Source organism: Lynx canadensis, chromosome D2, assembly GCF_007474595.2.
Source record: "Lynx canadensis isolate LIC74 chromosome D2, mLynCan4.pri.v2, whole genome shotgun sequence".
In the NCBI taxonomy this organism is placed as follows: Eukaryota; Metazoa; Chordata; class Mammalia; order Carnivora; family Felidae; genus Lynx; species Lynx canadensis.
In genome coordinates this window covers 63,834,558-63,860,391 of record NC_044313.2, presented here as the reverse complement: position 1 = coordinate 63,860,391, position 25,834 = coordinate 63,834,558, and the positions used below count along the sequence as shown (strand labels likewise).

The 25,834-nt window shown below is 43.0% G+C and overlaps 1 protein-coding gene across 1 annotated transcript in view; it reads left to right on the top strand.

Moving 5' to 3' along the window:
- The first annotated feature begins 972 nt into the window (after positions 1-972).
- The window catches only part of ARID5B (AT-rich interaction domain 5B), a 179,703-nt gene continuing 154,841 nt past the window's right edge, over positions 973-25,834 (top strand). The window contains exons 1-2 of the mRNA XM_030334493.1: positions 973-1,061; positions 1,503-1,757. Coding sequence (XP_030190353.1) covers positions 1,041-1,061; positions 1,503-1,757 — 276 coding nt within the window. The 5' untranslated portion in view covers positions 973-1,040. The remainder of the gene's footprint in view (positions 1,062-1,502; positions 1,758-25,834) is intronic.

The window sequence follows — 25,834 nt, the reverse complement described above, 5'->3', positions numbered from 1 at the left end:
GTCGGTATATTATTCCTGTAGCGCTGGGTTATATAAACACATTATCATTTGAGAGCGCCCTTGGCGTCCATCAGCATTGTAAACACGTACTAGTGTATATACTTCAAAATTAAAGAATGCACACGCAGAACCGGGAGCCTGAATTCATATTCCGAGCAGACTCGCTGCTCGCATTTATTGATTTATCATGCATCGTTTATTGTTCCAGTCCCTAAATGCAGTCGCTGTCCGTTCAATATTGTTTGCAAAATCCTGAGATGTTTGTGCATTGCTCACTTGTCTTTCTGGGTTTTTTTTTTTCCGCTGAGTATTTTTTTTTTTGCGAAGCGAACAAATGCATTAATATTTATATGTTTATATAATCGATAACCCACTTTTCCCTTCCATGTAAATAGGCATCAAAAGATAATTTAACAGATTAGTTCTCGAAAACATGGCAGTGAGGAAGCGTAATTTAACTATCAAACAAATCTACATGTCTAATAACAGCAAATCTGCTAAGGAGCATTAGAAAGAGGAGCAGCGCCCCGGAATCTCTGCAGGAAATGTTCTTTATATTAGACATATACAAGCAGGTCCTGTCAGATGCAAAGCGGAGCTCGCGAGCTCTCGTCTCCTCCAAAAATCTCACTAGACGACACCCCTAGACAAGGGAGATTGGGAAGAGGGAGATCTCATCTTCACACAGTTTTAGGGTGGATTTTATTTTTACAAACCTTCCTATATGTTTTTTGCCTTGATCCATCCGCTTCCCGCCGAGATCGGACAGAACCTTACTTCCGATTATGAATTTGATCATCCCACATTTGGAAGGAAACCTACACAGTTTTGACAGGAGCTGAAAATTGAGTCGTCAGAGAAATATTAGGACATATTTTCAATCATTTTGGTGCCGAAGGGGAGGCAAGAGCTCAGTTTTATATTGAGACATTACGCCAGCTTAAGGCAGAGAATGTTTTTCCCTGCCAGGACCTGATGCAATCCATTCAAGCCAACAAGTTTGGAGAGAATGTTGAGTTCAATCAATTCAGAACGTCGAGATGGAGCCCAACTCACTCCAGGTATTTCGCTCTCCTCCGCTCCTCCGATCCCGGCACCCCCCGGCACCCCCCAGCCCCCCAACTCACCCACACCTCTGCACCCACCCACACCCCCCACAAACTTTTCACCAAACTTTTACCCTCTGCATCCCCCAAATCATTTTTATTGTTTAAAAAAATCCCTGCACTGATCATACATACATAATGTAATTTTACCGCCTCAGATGGAGAAGTAGGGAGAGGTGGCGGTGGGGGTGCCCGGAGTTTTTTATTTTTTTTTTAATTTTTTTTTTATTTTTAAGGGAGGCAGAAAATTTGTGGGCTCTATTATTTTTCCACCCAGCTTTATATCTGTTGGCTCTTCTGTATTAAGTGTGGATGTCTGTGTGTAAATGTGTCTGGGAATAGATGTTTGTGTTCTGATGGCTACGTTATTTATTTGGTGCTTTTTTTCCCCTGCAGTGGGTCGGCTCACCGTGTGGCTTGCACGGACCTTACATTTTCTACAAGGCTTTTCAATTCCACCTTGAAGGCAAACCAAGAATTTTGTCCCTTGGCGACTTTTTCTTTGTAAGATGTACGCCAAAGGATCCGATTTGCATAGCGGAGCTCCAGCTGTTGTGGGAAGAGAGGACCAGCCGGCAACTTTTATCCAGCTCTAAACTTTATTTCCTCCCAGAAGACACTCCCCAGGGCAGAAATAGCGACCATGGCGAGGTGGTAAACTTATATCTCCCTCTCTTCTTTCTTTATTATCCCCCCCCCTCCCCTAGTAATGCTTATTACAGGGCAAGCTTGAAAATACTGTATTCACTTCTGCAGGCGAGCAGGATCGACTCCTTTTTTAAAGGGGTAGCGCCACTAGCTGGGGCTCGAGTATTTTGCCATTGTCAGAGTTTGGCTGTCAGCTTTACAAAGAGGATCCAACTGCTGATTTTAGTCAAGATCAAATAACTTGTTCGAGAAGGGTTTTGTTCAAGGATGTGTGTGTGTGTGTGTGTGTGTGTGTGTGTGTGTGTGTGATCGTTCTCTCTCTTGCTACTGCCGCTTGAACATCACATGCTTTTTTATATTTTTTGCCTTTTGAAAATTTTACCTTCGCGTCTGGCTCGGTCGGGGCTGGGTGGATTTCTTTCGGTGGGTTTCGATATTGTTCACTTTTTTTTTTTTTTAAAGTAAGTATTTGATATGTTTAAGAGGGCGGAAATTACGAAATGGAGGCAGAGTGAGATCAAAAGCTATTGAGTTGGCAAAGACGTGTTGAATAAAGTGATAAATGACAGGTACTGGAATAATACATTCAAATAACTTGCAGATCTGCCCGGGCGGATTTCAAAGCGGTCGTGTAACCGGCACAAACACGTTAAGCATTAACAACTATCTCTCGCCCCCACCCCCCTCCCCCTCGGACAAGCCATTTGATGTTCTAGTTCTCAATTACTCCACGCAAAGTGGACGTCTTCCAGCGCGATCTTCTGGGATGTGTGGGACCGGGACGGGGGAGGGAAGGGCAGAGGGGTGTGTGCTCGCCCACTGGCCCCGCGGGTCCCGCGGCCTCCGTGCCCAGACGGCGCTCCCGGGAAGGGTGGGGAGGGACCGAGCTTCGCCGGCACGTTTCTGGGCGGCCGCGGGGGCGCTAGCCGCGCTCCCGGGAGGACGCCCGAGGTGAGCTGCTGTCACCGGGCGCCGGGGCGGCCGCCTCCCTTCGGCTCTGTCATTTCATGTGTGACCGCAGTTCTGCGGGCTCCCCTCGTCAGCTGACCGACCTCAGCGCCGCGATACCCACCGGGGGAACTATTTTGGGGAGGCAGTGCCCTCGGTGCGGTGGGGAGGGAGGGCGCGCGGCCGCCTGGCAAGGCTTTGTGTTTCCCAAGCGAGAGCAGGGTGATCAAACTGAGACTTTTGAGGGCAGCTAGCTCTGTGCCAGGCCCTCGAGCTTTCGAGGTAGGTGTAGGATCTTTTTGTTAAATGAATGGTTCCGCGTTTAACTCATCCCGGAGCGTAGAGCTGCCTGCCAGTCCTTCCAGAATCCCTTGGTCTGATGGAGTTGATTTTACTTTTGGCATCGCCAGTTCACTCCCTCTCCCAGGCTCGAATTACCCATCAGTGGTCTATGCCGGTTAATTACTGGAGTTCGTCAAAACCTTCGCCCTCGGATCTGCCTCTTCGGAAATAAGCCCCGCCCCCCTCCCCGAATGCCGCCTCCCCCCCCCCCCCCTCCGCCTTCCACCGCCAGCTTTGGGTTTTAAACGTTCTTACTTCCCGACGTCTGCCTGCAATTTTACAAAGGTGTTGTTTGGAAATACTGTGAAAAATCCTGCAACCTACCAACAGGTTGAGCTCTTCCCCCTCCCGAGGTCTAGCTCGGCCCCCTCCCCCGACCCAACTTTCCTGCGCAGCTGTCTTCCTCCCCTCCCCCTCCTGATTTCTTATTATTTGCTTTTCAAATTTATTACTTCAACATGGCCTGTGATCTGGAAAAGGGAAGGATTAAATATCCAGAAAAGAGCTGGTGCCTAATAGACTTCTGACTAAACCCAGAAGGAAATTATTCAGTGTTTTATGAGATATTTTGTGGTCACACACACTCTCTCTCTTTTTTTAATTGAAATTGAAATACTTTTAAAGACCCCAAGTTGACCCCACTTGGTCCAGTTTTAATTTCTGTTGGTGTAATTAAATGGTGAATTCTGATTTAAGAATAAAAACAATAATAGCCCAAGGTTGCATCTGTTAGAACTGCTGGTAATGGATAGATATACAGTACTTTTAAACACACGATTTTTAAAAAATTGTTCATTAAGGGGAAATGAAAGTGAGCCGTTGTAATGATCTGTACATTTCGTCACTGCTATATGAGCCATACCTAAGAAAATTAATCTTGCCATTTAAAAGTAAACTCTAGGGGGTTTGGGGAGGGAGATGGCTCTATTTATAATCCTCAGCTGCGTATACATCGTCTAATATTATGCATGATTTGTTTTTTAATGCTAACACGGCTGGTAATTAGCTGTATGATTATACTTGTATATTTCATTAGGACTTTGGCTGATGTCATTGTGAATTATTCAGCCATATTAAAACAATTTTCAATTGAGATAATGACACGCCTCAAAATTATGCAAATGCAGGCTGCATTGTGCAAAATAATTATGACAAATGTAAAGCAGGTAGAAAGTTTCCCAATGCAGATCGGTTTTCCACCCTGGTGATGTCATTTCCCCCCTGGCCTAAGTTAGTCATTCATTAGCTGAATAGCAGCAGCCGTCTCCTCTGGAGGAGAGCCTACAGAAACCAGCATTTACTGCAGGCACCTAGAGGGGGCAACAGGGTCCTCTCAATTAAGAAATTTGCTTTGTTTTCACTTACTCCATTAACTTGTTTATATACAGTGAGATGATTTTTGTTATTGATTTTAAATAGTTTTGAATGATGCATTTGCCATTTGCAAAGTGTGACTGAACGAGAAAGGTTTCTTGGTGATGTGCACGGTTACTTGGAGAAAATGTTCAGCACATTTAATCAGCCAGTACAGTTTATTTTAAGTAACCAAATGGAGGTTAATAATTTCTTGATTGCGCTGACATCAGCATCCATTTCAAAAGGACAGCCAGGACTCAGTATGCTTTTTTGGTTTAAGAGACCCATTCTGTCTATTTATGATTTCTTGAAATGTAAAGACGTCAGTTCTAAAAGCAGGAAAATTATCATTGTGCGAGATTAGAAATAGCGTCCCTGTGTGGTTTGCTGTGATCTGCAGAGGGCCTTTTTGGGGAATATTTTATTGATCCTTGCAATAACTGGAAGAGGCTGGATAAGGCAGGACTTTGTATGCCATTTTACAGATGGAGACAGAGGCTTAGGGAGATTATGTGGTTTGTCAAAGGTCACCAGAGTAGGACCTAGGTCTTCCTAAATTTTAGGGTTGGTTTATCTTCCCACTGAATCCCACCCTGCTTAATGCATCATATTATATTCTAGAAGTATGTACTAATGTGGGCAGGTGCTTGTTCATTTTAGAATCATGACTAGTCAATCAGTTTTGCCAAAGGTCACTAGATTTTAGGTAGAAGAACCATTCTTATTTTATAAAGTTCCGCTAATTCTAGCTAGTGGTAGCTAACAAGAATAGTTGCATTTTAGTACCATGATTCATCACCATTGACAATTTATTGTTAGTTGTACTGATTATGATAATGACTTGCATACTTACATGCACTGCTGCCTTCCCATACTTCCAGAACTGGCCTCTGGTGTTGAGGAAGAGCAGTCCAGAGTCATGTCTTTTTTTTTTTTTTTTAATGTTTATTTATTTTTGAGAGAGAGACAGAGCATGAGTAGGGGAGGAGCAGAGAGAGAGGGAGACAAAGAATCCGAAGCAGGCTCCAGGCTCTCCTGCACAGAGCCCAACAAGGAGCTCAAACCCACAAACCGTGAGATCGTGACCTGAGCTGAAGTCGGACGCTTAACCGACTGAGCCACCTGGGCACCCCCAGAGTTGTGTCTTGATTCTGCAGCTTATTATTTGTTTGACCTTGAACCGTCATAAACACTCTGAGCCTTAGCTTCTTTAGCAGTGAAATGGGAACAATAATAAGGCTGACTGTCTATGGCTTGTTGTGAATATGTATGGACAAAAGTACTTCATTAACTGTGTAGTCCTTACATAAATAGAAAAGAGTAATGATTATGGTGGACTTTATGCTAGATATTCTTAATTTATAAACGATAAGCAGAATAACTTTTATGTCTGTGTGGAGGTTCCCAGGCCTAATCATGATACTGTCTTAAATTACCATGAAAGTGAATAGCAGGGCCATATACAAGGAGTTAAGTGTCTTTAGTAATTACCCACAATTGCCATTCAGCCAGTATCTCTTCAGAGGAGGAAAATGGCAAAGTAGGCGGGTAATTGGTTCTGTTACTGGGTAACTTCTGATTACATTCATTTTCAAAGTGCCAAGCGCTTAATCTATTGGCAATATACCCCCTTAAAATAGGTGGATGTGCAAGCTTGGATTCCAGCCTGACCATGGGCTAGATTCTACAAGAAGCTTTACTGGTCACCTGCAACTGTGAGTGTGGATGAGTAAGCCAGTTCTGTCAGGAAGTCAGGATCTAGCACATCTGGGCATTACAGAGGCTAGCATGTAGTCAGGATTTCTAAAAGTGCTTACCTCATTAAAACTTGTCAAAATTTCATATTCCAAAGCGCCTGTTGAAATTAACTCAATTAGAATCTCTGGAATTGGGGTCAAGGATCCTGCGTTTTGAACAGTCTTGCTTTAGCTGTGTGATCTTGGGCAAGTTTTAAACTCTCTGTTCCTCAATTTTCTCATCTATAAAATGGAGACATAGTGCCTACTTCTGAGGATTATTTTAGAGATTAAATGAGTTAATACATATAAAGTGTTTACAGTTGGCATATGGAAGAATCTTCAGTAATGGGTGACTCATTATTATTATCATTAACATTCGTATTACTGTTCTCCTTGAAGTTTGAGACGACTACCATAGACCTTCCTAAAGAAAGGTTTTCTCTATGAGAAGACGGCACGTAGGTTAGTTTACTGGTACAGATAGCCAATACAGGTCTCCCCAAATCAGGTTGGCTTTCATCCATGTGATGGGTTTAGCTATGTCACCAAGATAAAAAACTCCTTGAAGATTTACATGTTTGTATTGAGGTATGCTGTCTGTCATCTGGATCAGCAGGATTTGTTTCAAAGATTGCCTGATTGTATCATATCTCAGGTTGGTCAGACACATTCTGAAATCCAGGAGGGGCTGGATGGCTACTCAGTCTCAGGTCTGTACCCATGAGCTGGCTTTTAAAAATTTCTGACACCTCTTCAGTGACCTCACTGGCCTTGGACAATTTCTTTAACTTTTCCAAGTCTTAGTTTCTCCATCTGTAAAATGGACTTAATGATCTCTACTTTGCCAAGAGAATTAGAAATAATAATAAGAAAGGCCTGCTAACTAACATAGTACTTAATACACAAGAGCTCAGCAAAGGATAGATGCAGTTATATTAGTTATTATTATTTTTAGAAATGATTGTAAACTATGAGAAGGAGTAACTTAACTGGCTGGCCCTTTAGAACTAGGGTGAGAACTAATGAATTATATGGAGAGAATTTATTGGACTGTGACAAGTATCAGCAAACTAAGGCTGGAGGGCCAAATCTGAACCACTGTCTGTTTTTGTAAATAAAGTTTTATTGGAACATAGTCAGACTCATTTGTTTACACATTGTTTATAGCTGCTCTCAGGTTCCAGTAGCAGAGTCGAGTAATTGTGACAGTGACCATATGGCCCGCACAGTGGAAATTATTTACTATTTGGCCCTTTACAAAAATGTCTGCTGACCCTTGGCCTGTGGAGTTGATCTGAAATAGGGAATGTGATTGTGTACTTTTTCTCCTTCTTACTTGGGTTGGAACAAGATCCAGTAAATATTAAGAAATAATTTAACATTAATATGTCAAAAATATTTACATAAACAAATCTCTGTTTTAGCATTGAGTCTAATGACGTTAAAAGTTGAGAATCAGTAGAATGTATACTGAGTTATATTTTGTATGGTTAAGATCCTAACTCCAGCAAATGTTGGAATCATCGGTCTTGAGTTAATCAAAAACTACTTATTGAATGCTGACCATGTACTTAGAGCTCTGCTAGGTGCAGAGATGGTTGCAAACAGTTCGTGGTGTGACCCTGTTTCTCAAGAAGCTTATCAATCTTGGTACAGAGATGAGATCAACACGTTTTTAAAAAGGTAAAAACAGCAAAAGACGTTCTATAACACGGAGAATTGTGTTGACAATAAATGCAACATGTGGTCAAGGGAAGGCTCGCTATCTGCATGATTTTGGAACAAGAATTTATTCAGTTCCTCAGATGCTGATTGAAAGTTTACTATGTGCTGAACAACGGGATACAGAGATGAAGGAGAATGGCCTCAGCCCTGAAAGAGCTCATAGTTTACCCTCTTGGACAGACATGGGTCACAGAAAAGCTGTCAGACTCTCTCTGTGCTTCTTAAAGTGGAGATTAACTAAAGTCACTATTTATAGCCTTTCATGATCTTTCTGGAAACTAGAAAGTATTGTCTTTATCTTCGAAGTCTCATTCACTCAGTGCTTATTTATAGAGCATCTACTTTGTGCCAGAGCCTGTTCTAGGCCCTGGGGATACAGCCGTGAACAAGATAGGCGAGAATCCCTGCCCTCAGGGTTCTTACGGGGCCTTGGTAGGTTTGAGCCTCCCCTGTACTTTGCACATGTACGTTCTGTGATGCTTATCTGTGTTCTTTCCCTTTGCCTCTCACTCCCGCCCCCCTCCCCACCCCAGGGTGGTTCTCAGGAACTGAGGGTTGGGCCTTACTCACCTCTGGGTCCCCATACCTTATTCAGCGCTATTCACTAAGTATTTATTGAATAACTGAATGACATAAGTCATTTAAAATGTCCTTTCCCACCACCTGCTTTCTTTAAGCTTGGCCCAGCGTCTTCTGGCAGAGGACCCACTGTCGGCCATTCACACGTAGGCCAGCTGCAGCACCCCATCTCACACTTTTTATTTCTCTTCTAAAATCCACGGTTGTCTTGCACCGAGGATATGAAACAGCGTACAGGATTTTCTTGAGGCGTACTCACCAAAGAAATCGGTGCCTATTTGGGACTGGATGATGAGGCTAAGAGCCAGCATCTCTATCCATTTGAATACTTTTCCAACCTTCGGCCCTCAGCCCATAAAAAGTCAGGGCTGTGGGGTGGCACTCTGAGCAAAGAGTGGACTTGAGGGGAACAGTCCCTCCTCACCTGAGTGTGGTTGCAGCTACTTCCAGCCAGCATATTTTTCAGACTGATGGTCTTAACTAGGCCAGTGTTTGATGGTGAGTCAAAATTGTAAGCAATTAAAACCTCCCTTGACATTTAGAGTGTCAGGCACATACTAAGGAAATGTTATTTTTATGAAGTACACGAGTCCATACATGTAAATACTTGGTTATTAATTATGAATCAAGCATACCATTGTTCGTAGCGGCATCTAGTGATACATGATGCAAGCCCATTTATCAAAGTCTGGTTTTAACCGATATCCAGAATATAATTGCTCAAATCAAATGTATTTGCGTGTCATTTATTATAGCCAGGGTAGTTGGATGTTTGCCATCTTCCACTCAGAATAATATTGTAGCCTGTGATTACCCTTTGGTTTGGCTTTTAAAGAAATTTCAAACAAATTTATCGGTTGTTGGATGAAGGATTCATTGGCTTCTCAGAGAGGTGGTCATGGGTTTCTTGCATTTCTCGAAAAATTTGCTCCCATGCCCTTGCACAGGCACAGATGGCATTTTCCAGCCACACTGTGATCTTTGCCGGCCCACTGGAGATTAGAACCCGGACCTTGGCCTTCAGAAGCACGGATCACATCCTGGCCTGTGAGCATCCGTATCCACAACACATTTCAAGCATGCAGATGATGATTATTACTGAAAGGGTGCTTTAGAATCATGTTAATGGCATCAATCTGTAGCACACACGCGTAAATTAATTCTGCTTTTAAAATCAGATGCACTGTTAGCAGCGTCAAAGATGGATATTTGACATTTATCACACAGACGAGGACGTGTGGTTTAATTACATGAATTTTCTATAGAATCTCTGTGGCTGTATAAATAGACACACGGTAGTGTATGTCCTTACCCACGTGACCATCAAGTTCACAGCCCTGTCTCCATTCTTGGCCCACGGTGAGGAAAATGGAGGAGAGGCCATGTGTTACTAGTCAAGCTACTGGCCCCACGGACATCTTTCCCCCCACCTTACCTTTCCTTTTTCGTGACTCGGAGCACACCCAGGCTGCGGAACACCCCCCCTCCTCCCCAGCATTGAGTTCCAAGCCTGATCAGTGGCACTAAACATTAAACTCTTGTCTTTGAGAATAATAGGCTTTGCTTTCTACACCCTCAAGCATGTTGAGCTACTGTGCAGGCTGGAAAATAAAAATGTTCTAATTGTGTCTTTTAAATAAGCATAGGAGTGAATTAATTAGACCATATTTTGTCTTTAGTTGCTTAGTTACACAATAGTATTCCTGAGCACGAGAAGATAAATTGGTTCTTTTTGTGCTGCCTGTCCCTTAATCATAATTACTGTATTGCTTAGGAGAGTAAAGCATACATAGATTTTGAATTTTTTATTAATAGTCAAAAATATGCATATGATATATAAAGTATATGCTGTTCAACCTGTTTTATATGCTTTTATGTGGGAAGAAGTTTTATTGTGGTGGTAACATTTGCATTAGTTGCTCAAAGATGTAGTTCTGGGAAATACATAATTGAAATGTTTTTGAATTGCTTTTTCTGGCCTTTTCAATCTTATTCAAAATAATAGTGCCTCCAGTCTTGGAGCAGTCATTCTCATTTGATTTAACATCTTTCTTTGCACTGCATGTGTGGTGCCCAGCTTTAACCCTGCAGAGCCTACACGAGGCTGTGATTCATAGGCCTCAGATGTCGCGCCTTACGTTTTGGGGCTCACGCTGTCAGGGGTCGGAGGCAGCAGGGCTGTGGAGCACCTGCATCCTGCCGCCATGAAATGCCCCTTGCTCTTGGCACACCTCCACGTTCCTTGCAGCAGGCCCCAGGGTTAGAGATCGTAAGTGTGTGTTGTAGCTTGGGCTGGACAACGCTCTGTGCTTGCCTTCTGGGGTCTTGGAAAATGGGATGTTGCTACTGGAACTTGGGTGTCTGGCCCCCTACCCCCACCCGCCACCAGGGAGGCAGCAGGAGTTGGACAGCTTGATATAGTTATTGAACAATGGGAGAGTCTGGCTTAAGACCCAAGATGCATGCTGGGTAAATGTATGTGAAAATTGACCCCATTGTTCTGCTGTATTTGAAAAGCAAGTAAATTATTTACAGATATTTGCTAATTAAAGCCCATGTTGTTTTACCAGCACAAAAGAACACAGTATAACTGGAGACAAAGGACTAAGTGCAAATAATTTAAATTTGCTAATTCTGTGTATTCTTCTTAAGGGAGGAATATGTTTTAAAAATATGTACATGTACATATACATATTCATTGAAGTGTGTATGTACATACGGATATGGACGTGTGGTTTTTGTTTTGTTTTTACCCCCACGTGGGAAGTCTTCCATGCTACAGAGATAACAGGCCAAGTTATCACCAGTTCCTTGTCCCTGGGCCTGCCCCAAGCCCCCTGTGGAACATGGAGTTGGAAATCATTTTGACAGAATGCTGTTTTCCCTTTAGTCCAAGCTTTGCTCACCATCATCTGGTTCGAGCTCAGCTTAGGGTACCACTGGACAAAAACAAACTATCCAGATAGTATGCCAGCGAATAAAAATGTTCTTCCTCATTGCCTTCTTCTCTGACTTTCCCCAACAACAGACTCAGGTGACTTTCCCCAACAACAGACTCAGGTTTAGATGTTTTTCCTCCATGACCACCCAGCTTTGGGGACATTCTGGTTGGAAATTTGCATTGTAGAATGAAGACCTCTGACATGGGGTGCAGGGTTCAGAGGTGGAGAAGGTTGCTAAGAACATTCTCAGATTCTCAAGAATCCTTCTGGCTGGAACGTTGGCAGATCTGTAGGTGCGGCTGGTCTCTCTGGATCTGCCATCTGCACAGACATGTTTGGTTTTAGGCGTGACTGGCTGGACGTCCCTTGTCTTTGTTGATAAAGAGGATCAGGAAGACTTTCCATGGTCATCTAAGAAAAAGACTCATGTCTGATTTGTCATGGACATCTTATCGACTTGCAAAATGTTCAAGAGAGCGAGTCTAGCCCCCTTTATTCAACGGACACAGAAAGGCCCAGGAAAATCTTGGCCACATGCTCAGAGTTCGTGAGTGACAAGTAGAACTAGAAGCCTGCGCCCTCAGGCACAGCAGGTCTCCTGCTTTGAGGAAGGACTGCTCTCTTAAGGTTGTACTCTGAGGAAAGTAGGCAAGAGTTTCACATGGGTGTATTCAGGGCGGGTCATTCGAGCGGCCTGTCTTATACCAGGAGATGATGCCTCTGTGGTATATCACTCATAAAATCACTAATGACAGTATGGACTTTAATGCCAAGATACTTACCCAAGGGTCAGTGATGACACAGAAACTAGGCTGGATATTCACACTCCCCTCTAGACCTTACCTTCATTTCCTCATTCTTTCCTGAATTTAGCAGGGCCCTCTGATGGTAACATTTATACTGGCTTAAGAAAAGCTTTGCCAAGATGGCACTCTTGGTGATAAATGGAACTGGCATTCCTGCTACATCTGATATTCATGGATGCTTTCTTTCATTCAGAAATGTTTATCGCATGCCTACTATGTGTTGTGTCTCTACAATGGGGATATGAGAGTTGACTAATACACAGATATAGATTTCTGTTCTCATAGAGCTTACTCATTCTCTCATAGTAAGGAAGGGAAAGCAACCTGACTGAGTTTTCCAAAATGGAGGAAACCCATCTCCATCATCTTAGAACCCTATTCATACATTTTCTCCTAAAGGTTTCTCTTCTGCACATTCCAGAGAAATAGATTTCTGTTCTCATAGAGCTTACTCATTCTTTCATAGTAAGGAGGGAAAAGCAACTTGATTGAGGTTTCCAAAATGGAGGAAACCCATCTCCATCATCTTAAAACCCTATTCATACATTTTCTCCTAAAGGTTTCTCTTCTGCACATTCCAGAGAAAATGCCCCAACTTACTGTTTTTCAAAACCATCTGCAAAAATTTTACCCATGGTGTTTTCAATGAAGTTACATTTTCTGTTTATCGACTAGCTATTAGTGTCAGGCATTGCATATATCTTGGTATGTAAATTAAATGCTCATTTAATTCTCAAAGAAATTCTCTAAGGTTGGTTGTATTGTAGCATTTCATACTTTATAGATGAGGCAACTGAGGCCAGGGAGGTTAAGTGACTTGCCTAGGGTCGCATACAGTTAAGACTCAGAGCCAGGATTGAAACCTGGATGTCCTCGATTCTACCAGGACTCTGACCTTCGTGTCCCCTATCACTTTAGAATATATTGAGGGACTAATATTGGGACTTTCATCATTTACTGACCTATTCTCCAATTAGGCCTTCATGAGCATTGTTTATTTTAGTCCTTCATTTATTTGTTCAGTATAAAACTCTTGAAAGCTTCTATCCTGCTCTCTAGGAACGTGCAAATTGGCAGTTGACTGATACACAGATGACTCATAATAATACTGTGCACTCGAGGAATAAAACGTTTAAATGGGCTCCTTAAATCCCATGCCCCCCAAGGCAGGCATGTGGTTCCTCTTGCACATTTCACAGGAGAGGAGACTCAGGCTCCGTCCCTCCAGAGTGCCTTCTGCGTGCAGGCCAGCACAGGCCCTGGCGGGACAGAGGTGGGAAAGAAACCAGGCAGATCCTGCCTTCACGGAGCTTCCTGTCAGGTGGGGAGTACATAATCAATCAAACAATCACAAGTCATGGGTGATTGTGTGGCAAGGTCAGTGTGATGAAGTGAAAATATATGGACCTGTGACAGGGGTGCCGATCTTGTTGGGAAGCTGTATGAAGGCATTTTGGAAAAAATAACATTTGAACTCAGGTCTAGAGAGATTCTGATGAAGATTGGGAAGAGGTTTCTTGCCACGATGTGCAGAGTCCCTGCAGGATGATTTCTGGGCTGAGCCTAATCTTGGTGAATCCAGTAAACAGATTAGAGATGGCCACTGATGCCCACTGGAGGCACCTATTTTTCTATTCTAGATATCAGTGAGACACCTACCTAGCATCTTCAGAGCTGATTTACACTGGCTGGCTGTGGGGGTATCGAAAACAGGGGTCAGCAAACTAAGGTCAATCTGGTCAGCTGCCTGTTTTGTGAATAAAGTTTTATTGGCACACAGCCACACCCAGTTGTTTGCAAATCGTCTCTGGCAGCTTTCATATTGTAGTGACAGAATTCAGCAGTTGTGATAGAGACCATGTGATGTACAGAGCTGAACATACTTACTATCTGGCCCTTTTGCAGAAAATGTTTGCCTGACCCCTGGTCTAAATATATATATATATATATTTAATGTTTTTATTTATTTTTGAGAGCGAGTGCAAGCAGGGGAGGGAGGGAGAGAGGGAGACAGAGGATATGAAGCAGGTTCTGTGCTGACAGCAGCGAAGCCAATATAGGGCTCAAACTCACGACCGTGAGATGATGACCTGAGCCTAAGTCAGACGCTCAACTGACAGGGCCACTCAAGTGCCCCTAAAATGATATTAGTAAAGGTAATAGTAAACTGTATGGTTATGGTTTCATATGTGACCTTTTATTTACTTCTTACGATGATAATGCTATGAGGTAGAATGTAATGTCATCTCCATTTTCCAGAAGGGCAAACTGAGAGGTTAGGTGACTTGTGGAGGTTTCTAAATTCCTTCATCAGGTAAGTTCCCAGAATGGGAACTTGAGGTGTCTTGATTCCAAAACACAGATGGCAAAAACGGCATGGCATCCTGCTGACAAGTGGAGGAACTGTATTAGAAACGAACTACTAACACAGGCAGTCTTAGAAAAAGGGTGTAGAACTCATTGAGGCATCCCCCAGTGAAGTAAAAGGCCATCTTTCAAGGCCCTGTTCAAAAGCCACCTCCTCCATGATGTCTTCCACTGTGTAGAGAAGAAAGGGACCTAGAGCTCATGCACCTGTGTAAGTGCCCACCAGGCCAGGCAGGTAAGATGAGGTGGAATGAGCCAGGTCTGGGAGAAAATATCGTGCTTGAGGGAAGCAGGGAGCACGTGGCTCCTTTGAATCGTGCCTCTCTCATCCTGCCGATCACTGCTGGGCAGGAATGTCATTTCATATTGCCAGATCTCTCCATTTTTCAAGAGAAGTGTCAGAAATCCAGATTTTCATGTAAGTTTAGTTGGCGGTTTGGTCCAACTTTCAAAAACACTGTGGGCCAAACAAAACATGTCTTCAGTCTAGACGTGTCCCCCGTTTCCCAGACTGCCACCTTGCACTCTCTAGAGCAAAGCTTTGGATTGTTACAGTTTTTAAACTTTTCTTGTATTTGGTCCATTTTCTGTAAATAAAGCAAAAGGAACCTACTGGTCCTAAAGGGGCAGCAAAGGAAAGACGAGGGGAGAGCCAGTAGACCAAGTCCTCACCATTCTCTCTAGCCAGAGTTCCAGGGTCTGGAGGGACGGAAGGACTGGTTGTGCCAGGACACCAGGGCTCTGTGTTGGTGCCCATAGTAAGTCCTAAGGGTGCAAGCACTGGCTGTGAAAAGTGTGTGTGACTGGGAGCATGGCCACCAGTAGCCATGCTGAAAGTACCCCAGAGGAGGGAACCTTGTGAGCAGGCCCTTGAAAATAACCAAGGCTTTCACAGAAAAAGATTTTTGAGGAGTGAGGGGGACAGAAGGGGACGTCCTTGGCAGAAAAAGCTGTAGGCGGGTAGGAAGGGAGGACATAGCAATATCAGATATGGTCTGAGCTGGGCAAGAGGGCAGGGGTTTAGTGGAAAATAAGGTAGACTGAGGCCAGACTTCAGGGGGTCTAGCAGGTCAGACTTGACTGGAATCTGAAGGCAGTTCTGATTAATAATTTCACATGTGCATTTGATTTTTCTGGTTAGAATATAAACTCATAGTCTGGAAGCGTGAGAGAACCAAATATGAATACTTACTTTGCCAGTTAGGAGCTGGGTGTCATCCACTTAGTTAATCTCTCTGGGTCTCTGTTTCTTTATCTGTAAAATGGGTTCAGCTTGCTGGACTGTGAATCCCAAATGAAATTTATGTGGGCACAGAGCACCAAACCATGGCCTGGCTTCTCCTAGGCCTTTCGCAGATGCTAGCTATCGACCCCACCCTTGCTGGTCAAGGGCCAAATCCTAACATTATTGTCTCAGTGAAGACTGTCATGGTGCTAGATTGTTAATAGCTTATTAATAGGTAACTTATTGGTTGAGCCGTTGGACTACTAACTATTGTATGAAAATGATAATTGAAAAAACTGTCAATTGGCATAGAGTTAAACTTCCTGGATTCCCATCTATCCTGAGACTTTTCTGTTTCGGTGCAGAGCTTTTGATCCATGTTTGAGGTTTCCAGTCAGATCTCCATTCTGTTCTGTACCATTTAGGTCTTAAAGGACCTTGAGGGAGCATCTATTCCATCAGCCACAACAAAATAGGATGGGGTGGGAGAGTGATGGTGTCAAGAGACAAAATCTGCATTCTAGATGTTCCATATTGGTACACCAAAGGAAGTTCAAACCTGCTGCTTCTCAGGTTCCTCCCCCTCCACAATGCCACCTCCAGAAGACTAGAGTTGATCTACTGAATGTGCACAACTTTGAATTTATTTTAAGTACTCTCACTTTCCCTTCATTAAAAAAACAAAAAGGCTCTCCTTTTCCCCATTCTTAACCACCTCCCTCCCAATTTAAAAATGCGTTTCACCTCCTAGATGCCTCCTCTCCCTCCTCCTCCTGTGGTGGTGGTGATAGCAAGTGTATTCTCGCACACATCTTTAAAATGTGCAAGGCAAGGTTCTGTTAAAAAGCAAAAACACATCAGCAAAAGGATGCGAAGGGAAGGGAAGGGGGTCCCAGCCAAAATGGCTGGGGAATCTCAGACGAAGGATCTTCAAAATAGAGACTGCCTGCTGGGCCATTAAATCCTTTTGCTTTGGGTTAATCCCACAGTGTATATCAGATTACTAGAATTCAGATGGAAACCCTGATGTAGTACTCCGTCTCCTCACCAAATTATTCCAAAATCGAGTGTACATGGGTTATAAATACAGAAAATAATTGAATTCTGTGTGTCTTAAGTGAAATAATCTGTTCCATTCTGTTTCTTGTGAATATTCTCCATAATAGTCTAATTGTGTTTTGTGCTCCTGGGAGCTGAATGTGTGTTCAGCAACAATGCATTGGGTTGTAAAATACGCATCCCCAACTATCTGGGCAGGCAAAAAAGATTGAGTAAAAAGGCTGAAGATGTTTTTCCTAATGCAAATTGTATGAGTCACATAAATGGTAGTGTCTTTTAAAATTATCAACAGGCTCTGGGTTTTTGTCTTTACAGTTATAGGTCCTGTTTCTCACTCCACATTTTTGATGTTATAGATCAGTAATTCAATAGACAGCCAAGCAGGTGTTCAAATCATTCCTGACCCCCCGAATTCCTTAAATGACCCCTCTAAGCAGCAGAGCGAAAACATTCTCAGCATGTCAGAATATTGAGATTCTCAGTTGCCTTAATATTTTTTTGGCCTTAATTTTTTTCTGCCCTTTTTGTTTGTTTGTTTGTTTCTCTTTTTAAGCAAAGAGAAGCCACATCTTGGCCATGAGGATTGGAGGATTGTACGTCTACAGGACCTGCAGATTGTGCTTATAGGTGACAGAATTCTAACTGGTCAGCTGTGTCAAGGGCCTTTAAAAGATGAATCTAGAAAAGGTGGGAGAAGGAAAAGAGAGACAAGGCTTGGGCTTCTCTGATAGCTAAGGATGTAATACAATACTGCTCTTGAAAAACAGTTCTATTTTTAAACAGAGGCCTTTGGACTGCAAATTTTTATTCGATTCAATTCACCCAGTATTTATTATTATACCCACAGTTCTGTGGGGGTGCTAACAAGACAAGTAATATCGGCCCTTCTCCCTCTACTTGCTTAGAGGAGATAAAACAAAGTTAGCAACTTACTTAGTAAGATTATCTTTTGCTTTGCCCCTTCCATCCAGAAAGGTATGCTCATATTGTTAAGTAGTTTTCTTAGAAATTTCTGTGGGTACTCCCCAAAAAGAAAAGATCTCTCATATGGGCAGTTGTGTCAAGATTTAGGCAGTTGCATGAAGCCTTTTACCACTTCTTGGCAGAAATTAGTTTAATTTTCAGGCATAGTGAAAATTGGTATTTAAGCAGTTTGTTTCACTGACTGTATTTCATGATCACACAAAAATTCGTGAATGTATCCCATATTAAAGATTAGTGTGCCAGTTATCCATTGTTGTATAATAAGTTACCCCAAATTTTGTGTCTTCGAACATCATTTATTATATGTATTATTTAGCATTTCTGTAGATCAGGAGTCTGGGCGAGGCTCAGTTGGGTGCCTCTGGCTGGGGGTGTGGGGCGGAGGGAGAGGGTGGGTTTGGGGGGTGGTTCTCAAAGCTGTTGCAGATCCTGCCTGGGCTATACTCATCTCAGAGCTCACTGAGGTAAGACCTACTTCTGAGCTCACTCACTTGCATGTTGAGGCCTCAGGGCCTTGAGGGCTGTTGGCCTGAGGGCCTCATTCCTTGCTGGCAGTTGGCTGGGCCCCCCTCAGGTTCTTGCTGTGCCACATGGGCTTCTCCATGGACCAGTTCCCAACATGGCAGCTGACTTTCCTCTCAGTGGGCAAGTGGAACAGAGGCCACGGTCCTTTTGTAACCTAATCACAGAAATGATATGCATCACCTTTGCCTAATTCTGTTTGTCAGCTGATGTGCAGCCCACACTCTTGGGAAGAGGATTACTCAAGGGCATAAATCTGGGAGGTGGGTATCATTGGGAGCCAGATTAGCCATCAACAATGGAACCAGTCATTTTAGCATGAGGCTAGTCAATGAGGGTTGAAGGATATTCTTCTTACCCTGTCTAGCTCTTATTACGTATTCTCCCCGGGTGGCTCCTTCCAAACACCTCCTCGCTCTTCTGGGCATTTAATTATAGAAGGCATACATGGTAGACAGCAGATTGCTTTAATCTTTTAAAGATTTGTTAGTCTTAGAGCATGTCAACAAGCCATATTGGGTCTTTCTTAAACCTAACATCTTGATCAGTGAATTTGGAGAGTTTTGCTGGAAAGGGCATTGTGTCTGGTATGATGATAAGTCTGCAGAGGGAAGGGGAAGGAGGCCCCTATAGCTGGTATAATTAAACAGGCTCCTTACTGCCTAAGAAAATAGGTATGTTTCATGCACAGTGGTTGAGGATGGGCATTAAATTAGGTTGGTATATGTCCATGTAAACACCCAAATGAGAGGGATTGTTGTCCCAGTTTGTGTCTCTAACGTGTGTCTACAGGAGATGAACATGTTCTAGCTACCCTTCAACCCTGTGCATATGTCAGAGACTTGCATCTTGTAAATTCTGTGGAAATCAGCTATTTCATGGAAAAACTTTCATGGAGGATGCAACTTTGTTTTCAACACAGTGTTCAAAACATACAAATGTAGGGGCTCCTGGGTGGCTCAGTCTGTTAAGCATCAAACTCTTGATCTCAGCTCAGGTCTTGATCTCAAGGTCCTGAGCTCAAGCCCCGTGTTGGGCTCTGCACTGGGTGTGAAGCCTACTTAAAAAAAAACAAAAACAAAAACAAAAACCAAAAATAAAAACAAAAAAACAGGGACACCTGGGTGGCTCAGTCAGTTGAGCATCAGACTCTTGATTTCTGCTCAAGTTATGATCATACGGTGCATGAGATTGAACCCTACATTGGGCTCTGCACTGACAGCACAGAGCCTGCTTGGGATTCTCTCTCTCTCTCTCTCTCTCTCTCTCTCTCTCTCTGCCCTTTCCCCCACTCTCTGTCTCTGAAAATAAGTAAACATTTTTTAAAAACAAGAAAACCCATACATATGTAGGCATTAAAGTTTTGAGGAAAAGGTGGCATAAAGAAAATTTTGGTCAATTTTTAACAATGGAAATTGATTTATAATGCAGCTTCCATGCTAAACCTACTGGAAACTTGGAGAAAAGGAATCTGGATTCAAATTTAGAAGCATGCAACTGTGTTGTTTGTGTGTGTGTGTGTGTGTGTGTGTGTGTGTGTGTTTAACCTTTAGTTTAACATTTCACCATGTTCCCCCCAGTGCCTGTGTATCCTCTGTTTCTTCTGCATGCAATGTCCTGGGTTCTTCTCCCTCCTCCTCTCACCTCCTAACCTTGCTAGCTCCTTCTATTCCTTAGGGTCTCAGCAGAGAGAACTCCCCAACCACTCAATTTGAAATCATCCCCGGTTCCACCCCTTGTCTTTCATTATTGCCTCTTCTAGGTTTTTTACTTCCTATTTTGTTTATTATCTAGCTCTTCTGCCCCACCCCTCTCTCTCCCTAACACACACGCGTGCACACACACACACACACACACACACACCCCATACACACCATACACTACACACCATACTTAATCACTGTAGGCTCCAGGAAAGTAGGGGGTTTTGTCTGTGTTATTTCTGACTATAACCCCAATGCCTGACACATAGTTGGTGCTCATTAAATATTTGTTGAATGAATGAAAATGAATGAAATAACTTATGACAGTTTCTCAAATAAATCACGTTTAGCTGAGGGCTATTGTTTACTGTCTACCCACCCCCAAAACTGGCATCCATCTGTCAGGGGCTTCTTCCCCAGCTGTTCTAGTACCCAGCACAGCTCAGTGTAGATGCACAGAACACTGACAATGGAAGAATGCATGGATTCTCTGGCAAAGGACTAAAAAGGGAAGAACCTTCACTTCTTAGGCGAGAACAGGAGGTCCTGGGCACTGTGGGTTTCTGAAGGGCAGCACCAGTGTCTTCTTCCTCCTCATCTTTCCGTGGCTGGTACTCAGCCCAGTGCTTGGCACAGAGCAGAGTCAACACAGGTTAATTGGATCAGATTGAGTTGAGTTAGGGAAAAGCTCTAACAAAATCTCTCCTGACCATAACCCAGTGTGCTCAGCTTGTGAATACTCCCGTGAAGGTGGCAAGGATGGTTCCTTCTGTATTCCCTTCTGCAACTGTTTTGTCAGAATGCCCAGAAGCATTCATTCGTCCATTCATTTATTCATGCATTCATTCACTTCCTCATTGCACTCAGGAGCGTGCTGGGTACCAGAAGTCATGGAAGACTATGCAGGTTTCAGAAAGCTTACCTTGAAGAAAACTCGGGCTTCATTCTCCGGTTTATACAACCTGCCTGAGGTGGCAAAGTAGTTGGAATCAGGCTGTTATAGTTGCTTGGCTCTGTCCTCTGTGCCGGCCTCCACACCACCGGCTTTGAACAGGAGTAGAAAGGTCACCCACTGTGGTTGCAAATTGGCTCTTGCATTAATCCTGGCTTATTCAAAAACACTCAATATTTTTCCAAACTGAGTTTAGAGCTTTTGATTGAAGCCTGAATCATTTACCACGGCAGAGCATATCACCAGTATAGGAAAAACTAGAACTTAAAAATACAAAGCCCCTTTAAGTAATCCAATATAGGATAATTACATTATTAAATAAAGCTGTGGGTCTCAAATTATTCCACTGCCATTGGACATGTAAGGATAATAATGTGAACTGCGCTAAGTGAACAGAGCAAAAAAAATGTTTAACAAGAGGGAACATGTCTAAATCATATGTTTATGTTTAAATAGAGGCTACACAAAACAGGAAGATTTACTTGGTTTCTACATTAAAGCGTTCTAAATAGGCATAAGGCTCTTGGTGCTTCTCTGTGAAGACTGCTCTTCTCATTAATGACAGCAGTATATCAAGACTCCATGCCAGATCACCAAAACCCTGAAGAATTCAGACAGCTTCCACCGTGGTTTGCATATACCAACAGGGGCAAAGGGTTTTTTCTCTTCCTCCTATTAGGGTCTTTCTGAAGTAGAGGCTCTGTTGAACTGTGTACCTGGGCAGGAGACAATGTGCCTGTAAAACTAGGTGGAAAAAGATCAGGAGATGTCAAAGGAATGGTCTGGAGTCATTCGGCATATTAGATCACCTGTGTTGGGTGGTAGCTGGGTTTGGGTTTATTGCTATTAGTTTTGCTTTTATAGAATGTTCTTCTAGGTAACTTACCTGAACTTTAACACTGGAATTGGGCTTATTTATCTCCTTTTGCTTCGTTTTAATGGCCAGAGCTAAGAACATGAGTGCCAAGCTAGTTTTTATTATGGCAACCTGAAAGTAGTTAAAAAAATAGACTGTGGAGTAAACACCCTATCTATTTGGCCAAAGGAAAGGTGGCAGGCTCAACCCCTGACTTCACACATCTTCAGTGGATATCAGATACTTGCTTGTTTAGAGATGAAATATCTAGGACACTGGGATGCATCTTCTTGCTTTTTGTGTAAATGGTTTTTCATCTTAGGGAGGAAAAAAAAAAGCACATATGTGGTAAATCCAAAAGGAAAGAAGTGAAACTGAGAATTAATGAGATGATGTTTCTGGTGCTTTCTTTAGAGATGGGCTTCTGGTCAGGGAGCAGGCTGCAGCCTAACAGGTTTTAGATTAGTGTGTATTAAAAATGTATTTAGGAACATAAAATATTTAGGATTTTTGAATTACTTGTTTGATACGCAAATGCCTTTGGCTATACCATGAAGGATGGTCGCATTACATCTGACAAATCACACCTCAGAGCAGTCTTCTGTTTGCTTACTCCCTCTAATTGTGCCAGGATGGCTTTCCAAAGTTCACTGAGCCACAAGCTTCACCCAAATGTCTGGTGGGAAGGAGGGGGAGGTTGGAAGAGAAGGGGCTGGCTTGGGAAATTGGAACCCAATACACTAATGAGCCTCCATGGCAAATCCATTTCATCATGTTCAGGGAGTCAAACGAAACCTTAGCACATACTTGAGAAGATATCTTCATCACTCAGACAACAGAAAATTCTTTGCATTTTTAAATAGCACATGAATGGCAATTTCTGCCATCTTACTTTGGGGACAAGAACACAATACAAATCAAAAATTAAAGTCCCTTTTGTTGCAAAATGACTTTAAATCCCACCCCCTTGACCTCCCAGGACACTGTTAGGGGTGAGTGCCCTTGTCCCAGGTGGGAGTAGCATGGATGGAGTATCACTACTGAAAGGGCTATGGGGACCAGTTTGCCAGGGAGACAAGGGTGCTGCCAAATCTGATTTCTGGTTCCACATCAGTTTTCTCGTCTCTAAAATGGGCCTGGGAACACCTACCTCAGATAGTCTTTGCAGACGTTAGAAGAGAGTATGTCTGCTAAATTCACGGATTAGTGTCTGGACAAAGTAAAGCATTTTAGAGTGTTCTATTCCTCAAGGACTGAGGAGAATGACTTAGAATCCCAGACACTAGTAACTGCTTTTTGTCCTAACTACCCCTTGGAGGTAGCCAGCCGTAGCCACAGGGGTATCATTGTTCCCAAAGAATTAAGAGGAGTGAGGAATACACAGGCGACATCTTAATACTGCTCGCTCTCACGCCCTCATTTTCAGTCACAGTGACACGATGAAATAATAGTAATAGCCATTATTTCTTGAATGCCTACTCTGTGTTGACCATTGTACTGTGATAACTTCAACATCCTTATGACCCAGTGAGGGGAGGGTTTTTTTTTAATCTTATTTTCCCCCATTTTTTAGGTTGTTTTTGTTTTTGTTTTCTTTTTTTTTTTTTAATGTAATCTGTATAACCAACGTGGGACTCGAATCCATGACTCTGAGACCAAGGGTCACACGTTCCACTGACGGAGCCAACCAGGAGCCCCGCCCAATTTTTCAGATGAGACCTTGGCAAGATGATGTTATGTCTCAAGCTTAATGTGGACATTCAACCTAGTACAGCTGCGTTTGAATCTGGGTCAGCCAGACTCAGAAGGCTGTGCTTTCTAAGTATCCCTTAGTTTCTCCCAACATGGAACATCCAGAGATGGTTTCCATTAAAATCGGTATTTTTTGTCTGCTTTAGGCACAGCACAGTCCTTGGTTCCTTGGGAAGTACAAGAGAAGTAGAAATTAAGCAAAGGTACCTGCCACTAAAAAGTTTCTGCGATGCAGGCATTGACTGTAGAGAATAGAATTCCCTGATTCAGCATCAAATACTGGTGCCTAATAAAGATTTAACATTATGTCAGAGGTAATAAGAACAGTAATTCCCAGTTCAGGGACCAACTGAGTGTTGATATCATTTTATTTTGTCTACTCAGGACATTAAAAAACAACTGCTACCATCTATTGTCATCCTCATTTCTGAGGAAAAATGGATATTCTAACACCAGATGGAAGGAGGAGGGATACAGTATTAAGTGGAGAGAGTGTGCAGGGGCCCCTCTAGATCAGCACTGCTTCCTTTTCTTTGCTGTCTGCCCTGTGTCTTTCCCTGGTGTGACTCCAGTAACAGGGCTCCTGGGCCCTGTGGCTTCCAGTGGGGTTTGGCCTTAGAGGTTCCCTGCCAGGACAGGGACAGGAGTGGGGGAAACATGTATTTACTCCCTGTTCTTATCCTGTGAGCTTCCTCCAGGCTGTAGGTGTCCTTCTAAGAAGAGTCACTGCCACCGGGAGAAGGGTCTGCTCTGATTTTGGTAATCATTCACTCCCACTTTGACCCTTTGGCCGAGACGTGATGATAATTGACCTGCCCTAAGCCCGAGTTCCTGTACGATCTCTCTCGAGGTTCCTTTACATCCCACCAACACCTTTGTCATTAGTCCCTTCCTAAAATCTTCCTTGGATTATCATTACACAAGTATTCTATCTATTTCCCACTGGGACCCTAACTGGTACAGAGATAGTCCTTGAAATCTAGCAAATTGAGCTTCATGAAACGCTGGCTGCATGGTCTTCATTTTTCTCATTTCACGGCTGGCCAGTGAAAACTTCATCTTGTCGACCCACATTACCATTCTGTCCTGCCTGACTTTCTCGGACCTCTGACTGGCAACCACGTGCCTGTAGAGTGAAACCTTTTTACTCACCCTGTAGGTGTCCTGTTCGTGGAGCACATTAATGCCTAACTGGGAGAGTGATTGGCCAGACAAGTAGGTGCCTAGAATGACAGTTATCTGAGCGGGGCTTGAAAGCATGAGAGTGGCCAACCCAGCCAGGCCCAGTGGTGGCACCTTCTGCCCCTTGCACACCATGGGCACACAGGCCTAGCACAATGGTTAGGGCACAAGCTGATGTGCTTGCACTGGTCTTTCTAAATGTTAACATTTAACAGTTTTTCTTCATTTTTAGCTTCCATCTAGTTGAAAATATCCCACTCTTGGGGAACCAGTTGGACTATTATTTTGGTTTCACGATTTATTTAGCTAACATCACCTGTTGGTATGCTTGCATTCCTGTTTATCGCATTTCAATTGCTACAATGAATATTTTAAAAATCTAGGATGTTTGGGGAAGATTGAGTTGAATATGCTGTGTTTTCTTGTTCTCATTCCATCCTCCCCCTGCCAACCCCTCTATATTACACTTATGTGTTCATAATCCTTTAAGCTTTATTAACATAGCTGAATATTGTTCTCCTAAGCAGTGATTGGTTATTGGTTACCTCATAGTGTTATACGAAAGGTTGCATTCATTTTCTCTCTTCTGAGGAATGATATAATCATAAAGATAGAGGTTTCTCTGTGTGTGAGAGGGACATAGAATTAGATAAGTGGCTTAGATAAGTTGGGAGTTCAAATCTCTCTCATGTCACAGCCTACAGGTAAATGGTTCAGGGCTAGTGTGGTGGTTGTGCTCCATGAGGTGGTCCAGAGACCCAACTCTGGGCAACTCCTTTCTGTCTTTTTCCCCTGAGAGATTTGTCCTCATGTGTATGGTCCAAAGGCATATCCATTCCCTTTTAAGGGCATGACTTGGAAATTGCACACACCACTAATACTCATTTTTTTTTTTTTCGGTCAGAACTTGGTCATATGGCTGCACCTGGCTATAAGGGAAGCAGGAAAATGATGTGTTTATTCTGTGCCCAGCAATTTAGCAGTTTATTACAAAAGAATGAAGGAGGAATAGATATTGGGGGAAGGCTAGCCACAGTTGGG